This window comes from Neopsephotus bourkii, unplaced genomic scaffold, assembly GCF_033783945.1.
Source record: "Neopsephotus bourkii isolate Nb327-2 ecotype Australia unplaced genomic scaffold, CSIRO-AGI_Nbou_v1 NB_414, whole genome shotgun sequence".
NCBI classification, from domain to species: domain Eukaryota; kingdom Metazoa; phylum Chordata; class Aves; order Psittaciformes; family Psittacidae; genus Neopsephotus; species Neopsephotus bourkii.
Genome location: NW_026900918.1, coordinates 1,708,510 through 1,730,942, shown reverse-complemented (window position 1 = coordinate 1,730,942; position 22,433 = coordinate 1,708,510). Strand labels below are relative to the sequence as shown.

General features: G+C 50.8%; 1 protein-coding gene across 1 annotated transcript; it reads right to left on the bottom strand.

The window, feature by feature from the left end:
• Positions 1–1,283: 1,283 nt before the first annotated feature.
• Positions 1,284–21,702, bottom strand: PNPLA1 (patatin like phospholipase domain containing 1). The gene is made up of 6 exons (XM_061349530.1): positions 21,047–21,702; positions 17,558–17,790; positions 16,487–16,552; positions 2,428–2,640; positions 2,017–2,077; positions 1,284–1,934 (listed from the first exon to the last, which is right to left on the bottom strand). Exons 1-6 carry the CDS (start codon positions 21,246–21,248, stop codon positions 1,732–1,734), a joined length of 978 nt encoding a protein of 325 aa, XP_061205514.1. The 5' UTR covers positions 21,249–21,702; the 3' UTR covers positions 1,284–1,731.
• Between the last annotated feature and the right edge of the window lie 731 nt (positions 21,703–22,433).

Sequence of the window (22,433 nt, the reverse complement as noted above, 5' to 3'; positions counted from 1 at the left end):
AGGATGCTCGGTCTGCCCTGTGCAGGCTGTGGTTGGGCGCAGATGCAGCGCTGCGGTGCTTTCCCTGCAGCCATCATGATAAAGCAGGTCAGGCCTGGGCAGGGGGACTGTGGCAGCAGCACTGGGAATGGAATCAGCCAGTTTCCACCAGTGGAAAAAGAAAACCAACGCCGCACTCCCCAGAACTCCGTAAGGATCCAAGCCGCTGTGCGGAATGAGCTCCGGAGTCACCCACCGCTTCCCAGGGCAGGAGAACCACTGCATCAGAGCCCCCCAGGGCCCATCCAGGCCGCTTGCCTGAGGGAACAAGCTGGCAGTTAGTTGGGTCCTGGTGGGTGAACCAACAGGAACAAGTAGTCCCAGGGGTGTTTGATACCAAAGGGCTTTTTCCTAGCTGAGGAGTTGCGTCACTGGGTGAAATCAGGCAGTGCAAGCCTCCTCACCAGCTGCATGTGAAGTAGCTTGCAAGCAGGTTTTGGGGAGGTTTGGTTTAAAGTTATCCATGTGGCAAGTTAAATGCCTCAAATCCTTGAGAGTTTAGTACCAAAACATCGCTCAGGCTTTTGGTGAACATGCCTGATGTCCTGCTAGGACAGAGCCCAGCAGATAAATGCTTTGGAACAGGAAAACGTTGCTATAGGCAAGCGGCACTAAGCTGGTTTACAGTTCCTTTGAGACATCACTCAATAATACCAGAGGGAGGGGGGAAATAGCTATTTTTAATGTGGGATAGCCAGGATTTGGAGTTTTTAGTCACACTCAGCATCAGTGACCCATGGCTGAGGTCCCCCAGGGTTTCCCTGCTCTCCCTGCTCAGGGTCTTGCATCCCCTGAGCACCTCACCCTGGCTGTGGCTTTCTTGGGCAATCCAGACACCACGGTTTGGAAGAGCTTTAATCCATTTTACCATGGAGCTATTGAGCAGCCCCCACAGCTTCCCCAGCCTGCAAACCCAAAATAAATAGCCTGAGTTTGATGACCACTCAGTGCAGCCAACAGGGGAGGGTGTTAATGGGAAATGCACGTTGTGATGCTCCTCATACCCAAGCAATCCTATGGTGGTCCTGTTACCCATAACCTCTCCCTGAGAGCTTGCCTTCAAGGAATACAACTAAAACCTTCTTAGAGTAAGGGGATGCTGCTACACATGTTGATTCAGCAGATGTGCCTTGGTCCATAGAACAGAAGGGATTCACCGTCAGCCCACACTGCCCCAGAGGCTGCCCCATGTGTTTCCAGCAGCTGAAAGATGCTGCAGCCCATTGCACACTTCAATGCATGCTAATCCTGCACTGTGTCCCTGCAGCTATCTCAGCACTGCTGAACCCACGGCCACTCGTTCCTGTAGCACTTTCAGCTTCAATGCCTCTATCAAGATGTTCTTACCCCTTCCTGAAGAAAGCTGGCAGCCTGTATGGTTGCAACAGGACCTTTGACAGTGGATCCTGAAGTCCAGAGAGCTGCTCCTTCCGCCGCATACCCAAGCCTGTACCCATGGATGACAACACAGAAGCAAATAAAGACCAGGAATTCAAACTAACCCAGTAAATGCAATAATTCCTCTTGGCCAGCAGCTCTTGCTGCAGCTCAGCCTGTAGGTACTGAAGCCCAGGCTTGAATCCAGCTTGAGCTGCTCTTACAAAGCTTCTGTGTAAGAGCGGCTACTGCAGATACAGGAATGTTTCCTATAATAACTAACTCAGTAATGTCTTTAAGGTAATGCTGCGCCTCTCAAAGACTGCCCCAGTCCTCAGAGGCCCCGAAACCCAGGATGAGCACCCCGAATCTTCTACCTGGCAGGAAGCAAGGAGCTGGGCACTGTGTTTCCATTTTGCATAGGCCAGAGCACGTCCTTTTGGATGGGGCAAAGTCATTCTTCCCACATGAGCTGGTGAAGCGGAAATTCCCATTGCAGTAGTTAAAGCCAAAGGCATCTGTGGGACACAAAAGAGAGGGATGAGGTTTGCGTGTGTGTTGTGCATCTAGGCCAGCCTTCAGGTCCTGGTTATCACTTACTGTTCCTGTACAGGAATAGGGCAGTGTCCTGGTACCCTTGGGAGAAGATGTCGTTCAAGACCTGCAAGCAGAAACACTTGAGGTCACTAAAGAGCTTTCCATCCAGGCACTGACAGGATCTGCCCAGCTGTGGAGGGTTGGGGTGGCGCAATTGAAAGGCAGCAAGCACAGGCTGGCTTCCAATAACCAAAGCTGTAGTCCTTTGCACGTTATTAAACCAGGGTGGACCCCATTCCAGGTTGGCCACCTGTCAGCAGTGCCCACCAAATAAATGCACTGCAAAACCAGTAGGTACTGCACCCTCCGTGTGAGATCTGATTGATTACGGATGGAGATGGAGCTGAACCTTAAAGCTTGGGAAGGCAGGTCCAGCACCAGTTTGTTTTAACCAAAACAAAGCTGCTGGCTTACCATGGTGCTGGGTGGAAAGAGAGCATAGCTAATCCTGCAGAGGTTTTCTATTGAGATCTGAATGCTGCCATTGAAGATCTGGAAGCAGTAGAAGATGGCAGGACAATCCCTTGGGCAGATATCGAGCTCTCCTGTGAATGGGGACACGGTGATCACAGGTTCCTCCAAGCTGGAAACAGGCTGCAGACCAGTGAATCCTCCATCCACGTATCGCTGAGGGGGAAGAGCAGAGGAGGCTTTGCTCTGGGGGTTGCTACGGTGTGTGTGGGAGTGAGGGCAGTGTCACTGAGGGGAAAGCAGGCAAAGGCAACACCTCCTGCCACGAACCCATCCCAGCATGTCCTCTCTCTTCCCATCTGCAAATGCATCTCTTCCTACCCCTTGCTCTTCACCTTGGCCTCTGCCAGCTCTTTCTGCTGCCCTGCCTATGGCACCCAGCGGCTCCTCGCCCAGCTGTTGTGATCCACAGCGATTATTAGAACAGAAATAGAGTTATTTTGATTCACAAAGCTTCGTAAAGTTGTTTTGGCAGTCAGTGGCCAACTCAAACATTGTCCGCAAGTGCTGAGGGAACCGGCGGAGGTCATTGCTAGACCGCTCTCCATCATCTTTACCAAGTCTGGGGAAACGGGAGAGGTGTCTGAGGACTGGAGGAAAGCAAATGTCACTCCTGTCTTCAAAAAGGGCAAGAAGGAGGACCCGGGTAACTATAGACCAGTCAGCCTCACCTCCATTCCTGGGAAAGTGATGGAACACCTTATCCTTGGTGCCATCTTAAGGCATATCAAGGATAAGAGGGTTATGAGGGGCAGTCAACATGGCTTCACCAGGGGGAAGTCAGGCTTGACCAATCTCGTAGCCTTTTATGAGGAAATAACACGGTGGATGGATGATGGCAGAGCGGTGGATGTGGTCTACCTCGACTTCAGCAAAGCGTTTGACACGGTCTCCCACAGCATCCTTGCGGCTAAATTGAGGAAGTGGGGTCTGGATGATCGGGTAGTGAGGTGGACTGTGAACTGGCTGAAGGAGAGAAGCCAGAGAGTTGTAGTCTATGGGGCGGAGTCTAGTTGGAGGCCTGTATCTAGTGGAGTGCCTCAAGGGTCGGTACTGGGACCAGTATTATTTAATATATTCATCCATGATTTAGATGAGGGAATTGAGTGTACTAGCAGCAAGTTTGCTGATGACACTAAGCTGGGAGGGGTGGCCGACACGCCAGAAGGCTGTGCTGCCATCCAGAGAGACCTGGACAGGCTGGAGAGCTGGGCGGGGAATAACTTGATGAAATATAACAAGGGAAAGTGTAGAGTCCTGCATCTGGGCAGGAACAACCCCAGGTTCCAGTATAGGCTGGGGAACGACCTGTTAGAGAGCAGTGTAGGGGAGAGGGACCTGGGGGTCCTAGTGGACGACAGGATGACCATGAGCCGACACTGTGCCCTTGTGGCCAAGAAGGCCAATGGCATCCTGGGGTGTAGTAGAAGGGGGGTGGTTAGTAGGTCGAGAGAGGTCTTCCTTCCCCTCTACTCTGCCCTGGTGAGACCTCATCTGGAATATTGTGTCCAGTTCTGGGCCCCTCAGTTTAAGAAGGACAGGGACCTGCTGGAGAGAGTCCAGCACAGGGCAACTAAGATGATTAAGGGAGTGGAGCATCTCCCTTATGGGGAGAGACTGAAGGAGCTGGGTCTCTATAGTTTGGAGAAGAGGAGATTGAGGGGTGACCTTATTAGTGTATATAAATATATAAAGGGGGAGTGTCCCGAGGATGGAGCCAGGCTCTTCTCAGTGGCAAACAATGATAGGACAAGGGGCAATGGGTACAAACTGGAACACAAGAGGTTCCACTTAAACTTGAGAAGAAACTTCTTCTCAGTGAGGGTGACAGAGCACTGGAACAGGCTGCCCAGGGAGGTTGTGGAGTCTCCTCTGGAGACATTCAAAACCCACCTGGACACGTTCCTGTGTAACCTTATCTAGGTGTTCCTGCTCCGGCAGGGGGATTGGACTAGATGATCTTTTGAGGTCCCTTCCAATCTCTAACATACTGTGATACTGTGATACTGTGAAACGTCACTGAATTTAGAGTGTCCTATAGATTTCAAGTCCTGAACTCAAGCAGTCAGGCTCCTACATTCAGTATTCCACCCAGCTATCATCAGGATGGGATGAAGAACAGGATAGAAGGCTTCATCATCCTCCATTAGCTAAGCAGAATCCTAGGCTGATATATCCCTCTCTGCTCAAGAGAACATAAACCCAAGAACATACTGCTGGGACAAGTTTTACATGCAATAGCACTCACCACACCTCGGTAGGATGGAGGGATGAAGCCACAGTAGATGGGAAGAAAGCAGCTGCAGAGGAGAGCCTGGGGGATGAGAGGGGTTGCAGAAGTAAATGGCCCTGTCAGACTTGTCCTGGACAAAAGCTGTTGACATGATGCCTGCAAAACCAGGCTTGACCTGGCTGTCGGTGCCACCTGGACTTTGCATTTGACTGTGTCAAGAAGAAAGGTGTTAATGAAGGGGAAACACCTCTCTTGAGAAGGGCAGAGCGCTTCAGTTTGTCATGTTTTGAGCTGCCAGCAACATTACAGGTGTATAATTCATATATCACTGTCCAAAAGTGCCCTTCAGCAGTGCCAAGGTGAAGCTTTGGGGTCATTTTTCATGTTTGAGGGGTTTGGGACAGTACCAAGACTTCCTCCTCCCAGTGCATTTTCATTCTGCTGGGGTTGTCCATGACAAAGCCACTGCTGGGCCATTCACAACCATTTTCTACCAATCTCATGACCTTGGAATAAGCATCCTACGCCCCTGGATTGACCTAGGGCAGGCACCAGAGGGTGAACTCTAACATATCCATGGACTTGCCATCCTCTACTGTCTCCCTGGGATGAGCAAGTCCATGACTTCATGGTCTGTTAGGGATTGACCCTGGCTTTCTTTTCTCCAGCAGCTCATTCACTGGTGAATCTGCTGCTTGTTTGGCACCACAGACACTTTGTCCAGCTTTTCCTTCCAGGGAAGTGCTGAGGCAAGGAGGAAAATCACTGCCAATGGGACTTCCCTGAGGAAAGACCTGCCCAGAAAGCTGGGAGGTCATGTTAGCATTAACAGCTCTGCAAAGAGTCATCGGTCATCTAACACGGAGGTTGGAGGGAAAAATAGAGAGAAAGTCAGGAACTGCTGCCCAAACAGTTGTGAGTTTTATACTATTTTTAACACTCCCCACAAATAAAGCCTTTTGCACGATCCTGCTGCTACAGTGGGCGATGTTGTGGAGAAGAGAAAGGGGAGGATGTCCTCAGAGAGCAATGTATTGCTGAGCACAGGCTCAGTGGTGAAATCCCATCTGCACCAGAGGTGGTTGCTCAAGAAGAGCCTGGGCAGGGATTAGGGAAAGGCTTCAGAGAGCCCTGGGAAGAGGTAGGTGCACAACACGTTCCTGCCTTCCCCCTCCACGTGGCAGTGCCAGCTCCACAGTGGGCTTCACATGGGCAGCTGGGACAACTCAAAGGTGAGGACAAGGGGCACACCACTGGTGACCTCCCAGCCAGTGTTAACAGTCATTACGTGTGTCTGCACATCCCAGAAGCTGGATTAAAGGAGCAGAGCTGCAGAGCCATGGCCAAGAGCTCAGGAGACACCAGTTTTGGAAGGCTGCATGATGATGGGGGGAAGAGGGGTGCAGCAAAGCCTGTGGCCAGCCTGGTCCTGGGGAGCTCACTTGGTGGAACTGTAGCAATAGGACACGGGGTGATGGGTTCAGACTGAAACAGAGGAGGTTCAGGTTGGATCTAAGGCAGAAGCTCTTCCCTGTGAGGGTGCTGAGGCGCTGGCACAGGGTGCCCAGAGAAGCTGTGGCTGCCCCATCCCTGGCAGTGCTCAAGGCCAGGTTGGACACAGGGGCTCGGAGCAAGCTGCTCCAGTGGAAGGGGTCCCTGCCTGTGGCAGGGGTTGGAGCTGGAGGAGCTTTAAGGTCCCTTCCAACCCAAACCTGGCTGGGATTCTGTAACTTCTCTCTTGGGTCCTTCATTTTTCTTTGCTCTTTTCTCCCTTGCAGTTCAGCAGTGGGATCTGCAACGCTCATGCAAGTTTTGTGCAAGGAGCTTAGTGTCTTGGCTTCTGGGTAGAGCAGGGTGGTGACATCCACTGCTCCCATGTGGAACTAGGGCTGGATTAATGCTGGTGCTCAGAAAAACTTGCCTAGATCAGGGCTGCATCCAGCCACAAAGCTCACCCAGCACTGCCTCCATACACTGCAAGGGCAAGAGAAGCATCATCCAAACCCTGAGTGGGTTTGGAAGCCTTTTTAGCTGAAGACACTGGGTAGATTTCCATGTCCAAGTTCTTGCTGTTACAGCTGCTTCTGCTTGCCCAGCTTTCAGTGCTGCTTTGCCCTATAGCAATTTCCCAGTGTCTCACCTAGCTCCAAGTCTAAGAAGGCTTTGCATTTCTGGTTGGATAATCACTAGATCACTGTGTTTATCTGACTTCTTTTCCCACCTCTTGACTTCTTTATTGACCTGTTGCTCTACTGCAACCTCAGCCATTTAAGAGACAGATTAACCCACGAGTTGTTACCTGGACTCTGTTTTTTACCCTTTTGTAAGCAAACTCAACCCTGGAATTGTGAAACGAGGAGGACATCTTGGCTGGAGATTTCTTTAGTAACCCAAACACCTTCTCCAGTCCCTGGGACAGGGTTTGGTAACCTGATACACATGGGGCAAGACAGTCTTGAGCAGCATCATGCAAGACTCTTGTGTCCCAGGGAATATTTGCTGATTCCTATCTCCCAAGAGCCTGGAAACTTAGGCTGGGACCCCAGGGTGCCACTGGGTACCCACCAGCATGGAGAAGCAACTTTTTGCTCTGGAGAACTCACTCCGAAGGCCTTGCTGACCTCCCTTGGGCTGATTCCCAGCACTTCAGTGAGACATGGAATGTCCACATGGCCTGGAGCCTTTACCCAGTGCACAGCTTAGAAACATAATGCAATGGTGTCATTTGATTTTAATGAGTGGCCTTAGGAATGAAGGTGTCACGTCATCCCCTGCTGCCCACTGTTTCACAGGAAGGGTGACTTAGGGATCAGAGAGATATAAGACAGCAAGAGTGTGGTCAGAAACAGAAGCAGGGTGGGAAAAGCCACAGCACAGTATAGAAAAAAGCCTTCCAAACGTGTTCTGGACAGCAGCTTTCTTGTGGCTTGAGTGCTTGGTGTTAGCAGAGGGGATGAACAGGAATGGAAATGAGAGAAAACCTTTCTCTATCCTGTTTCGAGGCTGCAGTACCTTGCTAATATATGAAATTGGAGTATTAGCTGCTTTGAAGGAATTGTCACCCAACATGCTGGAATCTGCATCCAAGATATATGGGGCTTCTTCAGGATCACTTGTAGCTACATTTGGATTGTGTGGCTGTGACTTAGGTAAGGGCTCTGCACTTCCACTTACTCTTTTGCATTTAAAGAGATTAGATAGCTGGAAATTTTGGAGTTGCAAAAGATCTGGCTTGGGTTTTTTTAATTATCCTTTATATGTGGTTAATTCCTCAGAATTTGACTTCATTGACTTCTTTAAGAGTGGAAATGTGGCTAAATTAACCCATGAGAAAATAGACTGGATAGAGATATTAAATACGTCAGTGCATCTTCTTAGTTTGAATTAATGTTAAGTATTTTTAAGATAAGAAACAGAAGTGCCCTCCTTAATGATGCTTTTGCTGTTGTTGGTAGATTCCCAAAACTCAGAGGGGAAAGGAAATATATAAAGGGGCATAAATGCAGAGCCAAGAGGAAGAAAGATGACTGAGATTCCCATCAAATGTTTTCTATATTGCCAAAAAAACATTTAAGATGTCTTGGGGAGGAAATGGAGAAAAATTGGAAGAGAGAAATGCTTCTGCTTCCTGCAGTATTGACGGTCCTTGGAAAATCTTGGCCCACTCATGAGAACTTCAGTGCTAATGGAAATAAGGGCTTTATATGAGCATTCACCAGCATAGAATCATGGACTGCTTTGTGTTGGAAGGGACCCTAAAGCTCACCCAGCTCCAACCCTGCCACGGGCAGGGACCCCTTCCACTGGAGCAGCTTGCTCCAAGCCCCTGTGTCCAACCTGGCCTTGAACACTGCCAGGGATGGGGCAGCCACAGCTTCTCTGGGCACCCTGTGCCAGCGCCTCAGCACCCTCACAGGGAAGAGCTTCTGCCTTAGATCCAACCTGAACTTGCCCTGTTTAAATTTCAACAAATTAAATGGTAAAATGCCTCTTGGCCAGGTGGAAGGGCAGACTAGAATGTACATCAGTAATAACAATATAAGGGCTGTGGAATGACTGCATTGCTTTGCTTTGCTTTAGACAAGATGAAGATGCACTTCTACAACGGTCTCAAACCCACTTTCTGGTCTCTCTATCTTGGAAGAAGAATCCTGAATGTGGTAAAGGGTATTTTAAATGACCACCTGCCCCCGAACGCGCACCAGCTCGTGGCTGGGAGGCTGCACGTCATCGTCACCCGCGTGCGCGACTGCAGGAGCGTGCTGGTGTCAGAGTTTGCATCCAAGGAGGAACTCATCCAGGTGAGAGCAGCCACAGCCACCCCGCGAGGGCAGCTGAAATCACAGCCACTGTGAAAATCAGCCCTTCCAACTACCTGCAGGGCCTGAGTATGCAGAGAGCACTATGAGCCATTCCACAGGTTACCTGCCTACTTCCCCAGTCCTGGCTGTGCATATCAGACATGGTCTGATCCACAATAGTTAAGTGCTGCCAGATAACCCAGCTGTGGGAATGTGGCGTTCACACATGAGCACCATTCCCAAAGGAGCCATCCCAAAGGTAACAGGTTATCATGGCATTCTGCTCACCTCTGTGTTTTTGGTCTCACCCACAGGTCCTGCTTTGCAGCTGCTTCATCCCTTTCTATTTTGGACTTTTACCTCCTATGTACCGTGGGGTGGTGAGTAGCCTTATGGTTTGGAGACACTATCAAGCCAAGGGCCCATCTAGACTGCGTCCTTTGTCCAGTGGTGTCATTAAGCACGTTTGTAGCTGTGTTTGCCACCAAAGTTGCTTAGTGCTGTGTTCACACCGTGTCTGCAGAGGGAAGAAGTGAACTCAGGTGCCCCACGATGTGACCTCAGTGCAGAGCTGACCTGCTCACAGAATCGTTCATCCTCATCTCAATTCCTTTCTCCTGCATTTTCCCCCCATTTCATTAAACACTAATTCTATTGCTGGAAAGGAGGAGGTGGTGGTGTAGACCTGGAGTCTGTGGGTCAGTGGTGAGGGCTGTTGCCTGGAAGGGGATCTCTGTAGCCCAGTTCTTCAGTCTAGTTTAGGACTGGGTGGGGAAGAAACCCCAAATGATGCACATGTGGAGAAGGACTTGGGGGTGCTGGCTGATGAGAAACTGAACTTCAGTGATCGCTCACAGCCCAGAACCCACCTTGTGCTGGGCTGCATCCCCAGGGCATGAGCAGCAGGGCAGGGAGGTGCCCTTTAATGCACTGTTGTGAGACCCCACTTACAGCACTGGGGGCAGTTCTCATGTCAACATAAGAAGGACATGGTGCTGTTGGAGCAAGGCCAGAGGAGGCCACGAGGATGCTCAGGGTCTGGAGATTCTCCTGTATGGAACCAGGCTGAGAACATTGGGGCTGCTCAGCCTGGAGAAGAGAAGCTGCATGGAGACCTCAGAGCAGCTTCCATTGCCTGAAGGGGGCTACAAGGATGCTGGAGAGGTACTCTTCATCAGGGACTGCAGTGACAGGACAAGGGGTGATGAGTTCAGACTGAAACAGGGCAAGTTCAGATTGGATCTAAGGCAGAAGCTCTTCCCTGTGAGGGTGCTTAGGCGCTGGCACAGGGTGCCCAGAGAAGCTGTGGCTGCCCCATCCCTGGCAGTGCTCAAGGCCAGGTTGGACACAGGGGCTTGGAGCAAGCTGCTCCAGGGGAAGGGGTCCCTGCCCGTGGCAGGGGTTGGAGCTGGGTGAGTTTTAAGGTCCCTTCCAACACAAACCAGTCTGGGATTCTATGCTCTAACACATCGCTCTTCTCCTTAGAAGGAGGAAGGCTCAGGGTTCTTTGTTTTCTCTCCTAGCGCTACATGGATGGGGAGATCGGGATGTGGCGCTCCAACTTCGTGTCCCGGACAACCATCACCGTGTCTGCCTTCGCCGGCGAATACGACATCTGTCCCAAAGACTGCCCCGCTCCCTTCCTCACCCTCCAGCTCTCTGATTCTATTTTACAGATCTCCAAAAGAAACCTCAGCCGTATTCTGTATATTTTCTACTGCCCTACAGAACAAGTGAGCTGCTTCTACAGGTCCCCAGAGCCACAAAACCCCTATAGCTCGCCCATCTGCCCTGACCGCCACCTCACCCTTTGCAGGTTCTGGACCAGTATTATGCCTGTGGCTACCAGGACACGGTCTCCTACCTAAAAAGACTGAGTAAGTGCTTGGGAGTGAGGAGCAGGCAGGCCGGGTGCTTCTCACTATTGGTTTGCTGACAGAAGGTAAGAGATGCTGCCAGTGCTCCTAGGGTGACCAGGGCAGAGAGATCCCAGCATCCCTGGCATTGCAAGAATACCCTTGAGTCCCATCCTCTGTGATGCCTCTCCTGGAGCTCCCTGTTCACCCCTTCCCCTCTGACCGTGTTAGGTCCCCTCTTCCACACTAGGCACGATAGAGCTTTGCAGGGAATGCAGGTCCCCAACAGGTAGACAGAAGCATACGCTCAGGTGCCCTGTGTGATGTTAGCCTGATAACCTACTGATGCACAAAGCAGCAATGTTCGGTGACTCCTGACCCAGAAACCCAACTCAGATTAGCCATGCACTGTGGGCATCGGTCCCCCTGTTTTCCAGTACACCCTGGTCAAACTGATCAATCCTTTCCATTGCTGGAGACCTGGTAGTTGAGCAACAAGCAGTAAGAGATGGGTTCTTTTCCCACCAGATGAATTTGGTATAAATTACCTTGATGAGGACTTTATGCTTCCATTCACCAATGAATCGTGTCAGAAAGGTGAAGAGACCTTGCACTGGAAGCCAGAAACAAGAGTACTTCACTCCAGAGCCACAGACCCTGAGGATGACACAGAAGAGAACCCAGGGGCCATCCGGGCAGCAGATGAAGTGGAAGAGGAAGCCTCCCACCACCTTCTCCACCATCAGAAAGGTAGAGGACCAGCACTTCTTTACCCCATCAGTTTTCATTAGCTAAATGACACTTGCCCAGGGCTCTCACTGACAAAAGAGGCTGGCTGAGGATTTGAAGGCTCCAGTAGTTAGAACATGAGCAATGTGAGAGGGTTCCCTCTTGGGTCACTAGGTATTAGTGAAGCCTCATGTTGAGCTTGGTTTGGGTGGACGGAGGACTTAGAGTGTGGCCAGGTTAGAAGGGCTCTTCAGAGAAGCAGCTCTTTCTATGAACAAAGACTTTTCTTCACCATGTAAGGTAGAAACAGATTCTACCTACACATGCTTTCGTTAAGGGTGAAGGAAGGAGCAGTGTCTCAATGCTCAGAGCTGGGTTTCTACTGAGTACCTCGATGTGCAGCCACATGTGAACACTGAAGGGCAAGAAAAGCCCATTCGAGTTGCAGGTGAACCTCTACATGTATCATTTTTAAGCAACATAAGGCAGGTTTAAATCCCAAACTTCTCATTTTCTGCAATCCTCTGCAAAATAATGCCCTCTCCCTTTTCAGCTGTGACATGGAAACCCGGTGAACCCTCAGCATTTCAGATTCCACTTTGTCTTCTTGTTACTAGGAGAACGCAGAGCAGCCTGTGCAGGAGTACAGGCGGGTCTTCTCCATTTATTATTTATTTTCTTTCTCTCTTTGAGTCTTCCAGAATTTCTGAATTTGTGAACTTAGGAAAACAGTTTTTCCAACATGGTGATGCTTTAAAATGTTGCCACATAAACAAAAGGTGAAAAAAGACCCAAATGCTGTTGTGCCATATCTAGGAGGACCACACCAAATGAGGAACATCAAGGGGAAAGAACAGGACTAGTACCATTCCAGATCTAGAACTAAAAGCTGGAAATACATAAAATGAAAGCAAAGAAGGTATTTCCATTGAGAACAGACAACTCTATGGGACCCACACTAGAAATGCAGGGCACAGTCTTAGGCTGTAGTTCGCTCCCATGCTTGGTTTTAAAGGCTTCATCAGTCTGAACTGCATGGAGCTTTTGAAAGCAACACAACAGGAACCAGGTTCCTTTGGAGGCTGGGCAGGCTCTGTGCTATCAGGAGTCTCAGTCGCTGGTTTGCAGGTTGGCTGCAATGCTTTTCACCAACCTAAGGTCACCTGCAGAAGGAATTGAGATTCCTTTGTACTAATGCAACTAATGAACTATGTGTGAAATGTCAGCTCTCCCGATGCAGCACGAGATGAACTCTGCAAGACTGCATTACTTTGAAGTAAGGGGAGGTTAATCTTGATGTTTCTCCATCCTTCTCCACAGCTGCACATTCAGAGGGGTCCAAAGGTGTGCCTACCTCCCCTGGCAGGAGCAGCCAACCTCCAAGGGCGTATGAAGCTCAAGAATAGGTAATTGGTAAAATAACTTCAGGGAAGTGGGCAAAAAAATCCTTCCTGCCCAGTGTGATGCTCCCTAAAGCGTCTCCCTCCCTCTGTTTTCTGCTTCTCTGCAAGTTTTGGAGTGGGAGGAAAACACTTGAAACGTGACATTTCCTGCAAACCCTTGTCCTGCAATCTGCATGAAAGCAGGGGGAGGGATGCTGCTGGTGAGCAGCAGCTGGGGTGGCTGGGGAAGCTGGTGGCTGGGCTGTACACACATGCAGGTGAGGATGCTCGGTCTGCCCTGCGCAGGCTGTGGTTGGGCCGCAGATGCAGCGCTGCGGTGCTTTCCCTGCAGCCACCATGATAAAGCAGGTCAGGCCTGGGCAGGGGGACTGTGGCAGCAGCACTGGGAATGGAATCAGCCAGTTTCCACCAGTGGAAAAAGAAAACCAACGCCGCACTCCCCAGAACTCCGTAAGGATCCAAGCCGCTGTGCGGAATGAGCTCCGGAGTCAGCCACCGCTTCCCAGGGCAGCAGAACCACCGCATCAGAGCCCCCCAGGGCCCATCCAGGCCGCTTGCCTGAGGGAACAAGCTGGCAGTTAGTTGGGTCCTGGTGGGTGAACCAACAGGAACAAGTAGTCCCAGGGGTGTTTGATACCAAAGGGCTTTTTCCTAGCTGAGGAGTTGCGTCACTGGGTGAAATCAGGCAGTGCAAGCCTCCTCACCAGCTGCATGTGAAGTAACTTGCAAGCAGGTTTTGGGGAGGTTTGGTTTAAAGTTATCCATGTGGCAAATTAAATGCCTCAAATCCTTGAGAGTTTGGTACCAAAACAGCACTCAGGCTTTTGGTGAACATGCCTGATGTCCTGCTAGGACAGAGCCCAGCAGATAAATGCTTTGGAACAGGAAAACGTTGCTATAGGCAAGCGGCACTAAGCTGGTTTACAGTTCCTTTGAGACATCACTCAATAATACCAGAGGGAGGGGGGAAATAGCTATTTTTAATGTGGGATAGCCAGGATTTGGAGTTTTTAGTCACACTCAGCATCAGTGACCCATGGCTGAGGTCCCCCAGGGTTTCCCTGCTCTCCCTGCTCAGGGTCTGCATCCCCTGAGCACCTCACCTCTTGGCTGTGGCTTTCTTGGGCAATCCAGGCACCACGGTTTGGAAGAGCTTCTGGAACCATTTTACCATGGAGCTGATACCATCCAGCAGCCCCCACAGCTTCCCCAGCCTGCAAACCCAAAATAAATAGCCTGAGTTTGATGACCACTCAGTGCAGCCAACAGGGGAGGGTGTTAATGGGAAATGCACGTTGTGATGCTCCTCATACCCAAGCAATCCTATGGTGTTCCTGTTACCCATAACCTCTCCCTGAGAGCTTGCCTTCAAGGAATACCAAACCCTCTTGTAGAGTAAGGGGATGCTGCTACACATGTTGATCCAGCAGATGTGCCTTGGTCCATAGAACAGAAGGGATTCACCGTCAGCCCACACTGCCCCAGAGGCTGCCCCATGTGTTTCCAGCAGCTGAAAGATGCTGCAGCCCATTGCACACTTCAATGCATGCTAATCCTGCACTGTGTCCCTGCAGCTATCTCAGCACTGCTGAACCCACGGCCACTCGTTCCTGTAGCACTTTCAGCTTCAATGCCTCTACCAAGATGTTCTTACCCCTTCCTGAAGAAAGCTGGCAGTCTGTATGGTTGCAACAGGACCTTTGACAGTGGATCCTGAAGTCCAGAGAGCTGCTCCTTCCGCCGCATACCCAAGCCTGTACCCACGGATGACAACACAGAAGCAAATAAAGACCAGGAATTCAAACTAACCCAGTAAATGCAATAATTCCTCTTGTCCAGCAGCTCTTGCTGCAGCTCAGCCTGTAGGTACTGAAGCCCAGGCTTGAATCCAGCTTGAGCTGCTCTTACAAAGCTTCTGTGTAAGAGCAGCTACTGCAGATACAGGAATATTTCCTATAATAACTAACTCAGTAATGTCTTTAAGGTAATGCTGCGCCTCTCAAAGACTGCACCAGTCCTCAGAGGCCCCGAAACCCAGGATGAGCACCCCGAATCTTCTACCTGGCAGGAAGCAAGGAGCTGGGCACTGTGTTTCCATTTTGCATAGGCCAGAGCACGTCCTTTTGGATGGGGCAAAGTCATTCTTCCCACATGAGCTGGTGAAGCGGAAATCCCCATTGCAGTAGTTAAAGCCAAAGGCATCTGTGGGACACGAAAGAGAGGGATGAGGTTTGCGTGTGTGTTGTGCATCTAGGCCAGCCTTCAGGTCCTGGTTATCACTTACTGTTCCTGTACAGGAATAGGGCAGTGTCCTGGTACCCTTGGGAGAAGATGCTTGTTGAAGACCTGCAAGCAGAAACACTTGAGGTCACTAAAGAGCTTTCCATCCAGGCACTGACAGGATCTGCCCAGCTGTGGAGGGTTGGGGTGGCGCAATTGAAAGGCAGCAAGCACAGGCTGGCTTCCAATAACCAAAGCTGTAGTCCTTTGCGCGTTATTAACCCAGGGTGGACCCCGTTCCAGGTTGGCCACCCGTCAGCAGTGCCCACCAAATAAATGCACTGCAAAACCAGTAGGTACTGCACCCTCCGTGTGAGATCTGATTGATTACGGATGGAGATGGAGCTGAACCTTAAAGCTTGGGAAGGCAGGTCCAGCACCAGTTTGTTTTAACCAAAACAAAGCTGCTGGCTTACCATGGTGCTGGGTGGAAAGAGAGCATAGCTAATCCTAGAGGTTTTCTATTTAGATCTGAATGCTGCCATTGAAGATCTGGAAGCAGTAGAAGATGGCAGGACAATCCCTTGGGCAGAGAGATCGGTTTCTCCTGTGAAATGGGACACTCGGCCCACCACAGGTTCCTCCAAGCTGGAACAGGCTGCAGACCAGTGAATCCTCCATCCACGTATCGCTGAGGGGAAGAGCAGAGGAGGCTTTGCTCTGGGGGTTGCTACGGTGTGTGTGGGAGTGAGGGCAGTGTCACTGAGGGGAAAGCAGGCAAAGGCAACACCTCCTGCCACGAACCCATCCCAGCATGTCCTCTCTCTTCCCATCTGCAAATACATCTCTTCCTACCCCTTGCTCTTCACCTTGGCCTCTGCCAGCTCTTTCTGCTGCCCTGCCTATGGCACCCAGCGGCTCCTCGCCCAGCTGCTGTGATCCACAGTGATTATTAGAACAGAAATAGAGTTATTTTGATTCACAAAGCTTTCTAAAGATGCTTTGACGGTCATTGGCCAACTCACACATCACTGAATTTAGAGTGTCCTATAGATTTCAAGTCCTGAGCTCAAGCAGTCAGGCTCCTGCATTTAATATTCCACCCAGCTATCATCAGGATGGGATGAAGAACAGGATAGAAGGCTTCATCATCCTCCATTAGCTAAGCAGCATCCTAGGCTGATATATCCCTCTCTGCTCAAGAGAACATAAACCCAAGAACATACTGCTGGGACAAGTTTTACATGCAATAGCACTCACCACACCTCGGTAGGATGGAGGGATGAAGCCACAGTAGATGGGAAGAAAGCAGCTGCAGAGGAGAGCCTGGGGGATGAGAGGGGTTGCAGAAGTAAATGGCCCTGTCAGACTTGTCCTGGACAAAAGCTGTTGACATGATGCCTGCAAAACCAGGCTTGACCTGGCTGTCGGTGCCACCTGGACTTTGCATTTGACTGTGACAAGAATAAAGGTGTTAATGAAGGGGAAACACCTCTCTTGGGAAGGGCAGAGCGCTTCAGTTTCTCATGTTTTGAGCTGCCAGCAACATTACAGGTGTATAATTCATATATCACTGTCCAAAAGTGCCCTTTGAAAGTGCGAAGGTGAAGCTTTGGGGTCATTTTTCATGTTTGAGGGGTTTGGGACAGCACCAAGACTTCCTCCTCCCAGTGCATTTTCATTCTGCTGGGGTTGTCCATGACAAAGCCACTGCTGGGCCATTCACAACCATTTTCTACCAATCTCATGACCTTGGAATAAGCATCCTATGCCCCTGGATTGACCTAGGGCAGGCACCAGAGGGTGAACTCCAACATATCCATGGACTTGCCATCCTCTACTGTCTCCCTGGGATGAGCAAGTCCATGACTTCATGGTCTGTTAGGGATTGACCCTGGCTTTCTTTTCTCCAGCAGCTCATTCACTGGTGAATCTGCTGCTTGTTTGGCACCACAGACACTTTGTCCAGCTTTTCCTTCGAGGGACGTGCTGAGGCAAGGAGGAAAATCACTGCCAATGGGACTTCCCTGAGGAAAGACCGGTCCAGAAAGCTGGGGGGTCATGTTAGCATTAACAGCTATGCAGACTCATCGGCACTTCCTAGAGCTGGCCAACACAGCTGCAGCCTTTTGAGGCTGGAAATAAACCTGCTTTCTGGATCTAACAGCATCTTCCACCCTCCCTCCAAGCCTCATGGAGCTCGCTGTGGTGCGACCATGACACCCTGACACTTTCCCATTTGGATGCAGTTAAAGTCGTCGATATCTGAGCACCTCCACCCCAAGCAGTAGGCAGAGATCTTCCTACAGCACCCAAGGAGGGTCCCTTTACCTGGATGAGCTCCTCTTTCGAGCTGAACTCCGAGGCCATGACGTTTTGGCCATCCACCACCCGCGTGAGGGAGATGTGCAGCCGCCCCGAAGCCAGTTGGTAGGAGTTCTCTGGTAGCATCCTCTGCAGAACAGCCTTGATATTTGCCAGCAAGCTGCACTTGGGAGAGAGGGGGCCCAGGATGGTTTCCCTGGCCTCCTTTGCCATGGCAAAGAAAAACTCCTTTAGGTCATCTAACACGGAGATTGGAGGGAAAGATAAGAGAGAAAGTCAGGAACGGCTGCCCAAACAGTTGTGAGTTTTATCCTATTTTAAACACTCCCCACAAATAAAGCCTTTTGCACGATACTGCTGCTACAGTGGGCGATGTTGTGGAGAAGAGAAAGGGGAGGATGTCCTCAGAGAGCAATGTATTGCTGAGCACAGGCTCAGTGGTGAAATCCCATCTGCACCAGAGGTGGTTGCTCAAGAAGAGCCTGGGCAGGGATTAGGGAAAGGCTCCAGAGAGCCCTGGGAAGAGGTAGGTGCACAACACATTCCTGCCTTCCCCCTCCACGTGGCAGTGCCAGCTCCACAGTGGGCTTCACATGGGCAGCTGGGACAACTCAAAGGTGAGGACAAGGGGCACACCACTGGTGACCTCCCAGCCAGTGTTAACAGTCATTACGTGTGTCTGCACATCCCAGAAGCTGGATTAAAGGAGCAGAGCTGCAGAGCCATGGCCAAGAGCTCAGGAGACACCAGGTTTGAAAGGCTGCATGATGATGGGGGGAAGAGGGGTGCAGCAAAGCCTGTGGCCAGCCTGGTCCTGGGGAGCTCACTTGGTGGAACTGTAGCAATAGGACACGGGGTGATGGGTTCAGACTGAAACAGAGGAGGTTCAGGTTGGATCTAAGGCAAAAGCTCCTCCCTGTGAGGGTGCAGAGGCGCTGGCACAGGGTGCCCAGAGAAGCTGTGGCTGCCCCATCCCTGGCAGTGCTCAAGGCCAGGTTGGACACAGGGGCTTGGAGCAAGCTGCTCCAGTGGAAGGGGTCCCTGCCTGTGGCAGGGTTGGAGCTGAATGATCTTAAGGTCCCTTCAACCCAACCCAGTCTGGGATTCTATGAGTGCCCCATGCTTGGCAGTTAAACTCTTGCAGATGAAACCTCATCAGGTTCCTCAGTGCTGCCAAGAGCCATTCTTGCACCTGGGTGGCCATGGCACAAAGCCATGGGTTTGTCTTTGTAGGGGCAAAGGTGTCCAGGCTGTCTCGTGAGACTGCTTTAAAAGCACAGACAGATTAGATGGAGTGTCCTCAAGTCAGCTGGAGCACCACAGGTATTAAGAGGGGTTATAAACATCTGAGCGGATGGTCAGGCCATGCGGGGTGATGATTAGTGCACGGTGGGTTTACACGGGGTCATCAGGGTGCTGAAAGTGCCAGAGACACCGCAGGCAGGTGATGCACCCGCCACCACTGCCTGGTGCTCTGCATCCTGGAACTGGGGAAGAACCTGGGGAAACTGCCCCCAGGCTGGTGGGCAGGAGGTGAGAGCCCCCCAGCTTTGGGGGCTTTGGCTCTGGACAGGGCTTCAACTCAGGCTGGGTGGAATGACCCTGGCATGTAATGCTGTGACCATCCCTGCCTGCAGCAGCTTGCCAGTGACAAGCAGGAGGTGACCTGTGGGGTGGCAGAGGACAGCCTGGCTTGGGGAGCAGAGAGACACTTACTCGGGCTGTGGTGCACACCATCAGGAGCCAAACATAACACCCTTTTCCCCCCCTTCCTCTCAATGGGAATTTGACAGACTTTGTGCCACACTCATTTTCCTTATTAGAAAGCAAACCAGAGTCACCACTGAACAAAATGTCTTTTCTTCTCCTGGGGAAGACGTTTTGAGCACAAGATCATCTCAGCTCCTCCAAGTAGACGGTGCCACCACCCCCAGTGAAGCAGATCCCCATTTCAGCACCAGTGCCCACAGAGAGAGCAGTTACCAAACTGATTCATACCTGGTGGAGACCCTAGCACCATCCATTTACACCGGGATGAGGAATCAGAGAGGACAGCTTTGGGGCCATTGCTGATTTGTAGACGGGTTCATCCCCATATATGCAGAAAGGTTCTTTTCTGCTTTGTCTAAATACATTTGCCAAAGTTTTGATTTCCTCTCTGCTTCCTCCATCATTATTTGGACCCTAAACCCCTAAATGTCTCCATTGCTTGACACAGGGCTTGGATCAGCTTTTGAAGACTTACGTCTTGTGTGCACTTGTTTACACATGGACACTAATTGGAAATATGGGAGAATGTGATTATTAAAAGTGGATTAACTGCTCTGAATTAATTCTACACATAGAACTTAATGACCTGGGGGGCTGTTTCCACATTGTCTGAAGAAGTTCAGAATAAAACCTCTTTTGCAGCAATAAGAGAAACCTCAGCCCCAGGCTGGACCAAGCACTGCTGTTCCCTGGGCATGTCATAGAATCATACGATCATGAAATGGTTTGGGTTGGAAGGGACCTTAAAGCTCATCCAGTTCCAACCCCTGCCATGGGCAGGGACCCCTTCCACTGGAGCAGCTTGCTCCAAGCCCCTGTGTCCAACCTGGCCTTGAGCACTGCCAGGGATGGGGCAGCCACAGCTTCTCTGGGCACCCTGTGCCAGCGCCTCAGCACCCTCACAGGGAAGAGCTTTTGCCTACAAGCTCATCTAATGTCCTGCTGATGAGCCCTTGATCTTTATCCCAAGGGAAAGGTGCTTGGCTATAGAGAAACTGGAATCATGCCTCATCCTCCCTTGTGCTGGGGAGGTCGAGTGGGCCAACCCAAAGCAACATGCAAACAAGGCTGTCAGTTCTATAGATACCTGTGTGACTACCACGTGTGTCCTTTTGTAGCTAAGGATGCCAAGGGACCTGACCCATAGGGGACAGAGGGGTTTTACATGGTTGTCCAGAGAAGCTGTGGCTGCCCCATCCCTGGCAGCGCTCAAGGCCAGGTTGGACACAGGGGCTTGGAGCAAGCTGCTCCAGTGGAAGGGGTCCCTGCCCGTGGCAGGGGTTGGAGCTGGAGGAGCTTTAAGGTCCCTTCCAATACAAGCTGATCCATGACTCTGTAATGTCCACCCACCACAGCCATGTGGACTTTTGGAACACGTCCCAGCACTCTTTAGACCTCACAGCAGAGGAAAAGATCTGCTCCTTCATCAGGAGAAGGGAAATGAGGCAATAAAATGCAGATGCATTCAGATTTACCCATGCAGTATCTGCCTGTCCATCTGAGACAGATAACATTCAGACTGTAATAACCAGATTCTTCAGCTTGCACCACCCAAAATTGCTCCAGGGTGGCTGCTAAACATATGCAGGTTTCTTTTATGCCTTACAAGCAGCATGAGTCCCACCAGTACCACATCCCCAGTGCTGCTGCTGTTTTAAGGCTTCTCTGTTTCTATTCTGAAATAAACCCCCCATAATAAGGAAACCTGGAGAATCACCCTCTTACCGAGGCCGATGCCGCACACCACGGCCGCGGCGATGAGCGAGCCGGCGGATGATCCATAGACCTTGCCAGCGGATTTGAGGAGTTCGGGAGCCAGCTCCAGGAGGGACTGAACCACCCCAACCTGGTACAGGGCGAGAAAGCCACTGCCTGAAAAGGAGAGTGAGAAAGGGGTTCTCAAACCCCGGAGATCCTCCTCAGCCATCTCGAGAACCCGTTTCAGGCTGTCCTTTATCACCAGCTGAACCTCAAGCTGTCTTCTCCTCTGCTTCCTCCAGACTCATCTCTGGCCGCACAGGAGACCGTGAGATGGATTTTCTACCTCCCTCTATGACAGCTCCCCGAGGCGTTTAGATCCGTGAGCTATTTTAATTGCTGCCTGTGCTAAAAACAGACGTTTTCCCCTGATCAAAACAGCTCTTGTAATCCTCGGCCACAGCCAGATCATGTGCTCAGGGCTGACTCAAGGCTCCCCTGTTCTATCAAGCAATCTGGAGCACCCCAGGAGCCCTCCTGGAGATGGGCCCCACATTCTTGTGCCCATCACATTTGGAAACATCCATGTAAAATTGTCTCTTTTGCTTTGTGCTTCCTACATGCAGGGTGTTTTCCTATATAGGATTCTCCATCAATCCCAGCTCAGGCACAGCTCAGCACTGAGTGAGTAAAGGCTTGTATAAGACACTTAAAGCCAGAGGGTGTTACACAAGGGGTGGATGCAGGGTGTTGAGTTGGGTTAGGTTTAGTTAGCATTGCTTAGAATTGCTCCCTATTGGCATGGTTTTGTCTTTGCCTGACTCTTGAATCTCCTTTGGGAGGGAAAAACAAGGAGCTGGATTTGCTTTTCTCTGCCCCCTCAGCACTCTGTAAAGCCCCAGGAGGATGCACCCTGTTCCCCAGATCTGGGGTTACTGAGCCAAACTCAAGCTGCCTTTGGGCTTTCTTCATTGCCTGGGTGGTAGTTGAAAAAACAGGGAGAAATTCAGTAGATTTCAGTATCTGTTCAGCCTCAGAACCCCGATGCTGCTGCCAGCGAGCAGGATGCAAACTGCGTTTTAAACAGATGAATTTAACAAATATTACTCAATATTACGTTGCTTCTGTTGTCCAGATCCATGGAGTGTGCACACTACTGTGTGACTATTACATATGTTACCTTCAAGGCTGTGTATATATACGTACACGAGAGGGGCATGTGTACAATAAGAGGCTGAAGGAGAGAGCTCTCCTTGCCCATGTTGGTGCACCAGCATGGACAGGACAATGCAAGAACACAAAGGATGGTCCCAGCATCCTCGTGCAACCTCTGCAATGCTGTTTCACCCCGTTTTCATTTTTCCTTGGCCATCACTGAGTCCCCACCATAACATTTGTATTCACTGTGATAACC

Excerpts from the sequence above, each read along its gene's own strand:
- PNPLA1 (XM_061349530.1), bottom strand. The coding sequence starts at position 21,248 with ATGGCTGAGGAGGATCTCCGGGGTTTGAGAACCCCTTTCTCACTCTCC. Across the intron at positions 17,791-21,046 it reads GGTGTGCGGCATCGGCCTCG|ATGACCTAAAGGAGTTTTTC; the intron begins GTAAGAGGGTGA and ends TCTCCGTGTTAG. Across the intron at positions 2,078-2,427 it reads TCTTTCCACCCAGCACCATG|GTCTTGAACGACATCTTCTC; the intron begins GTAAGCCAGCAG and ends TTCTGCTTGCAG.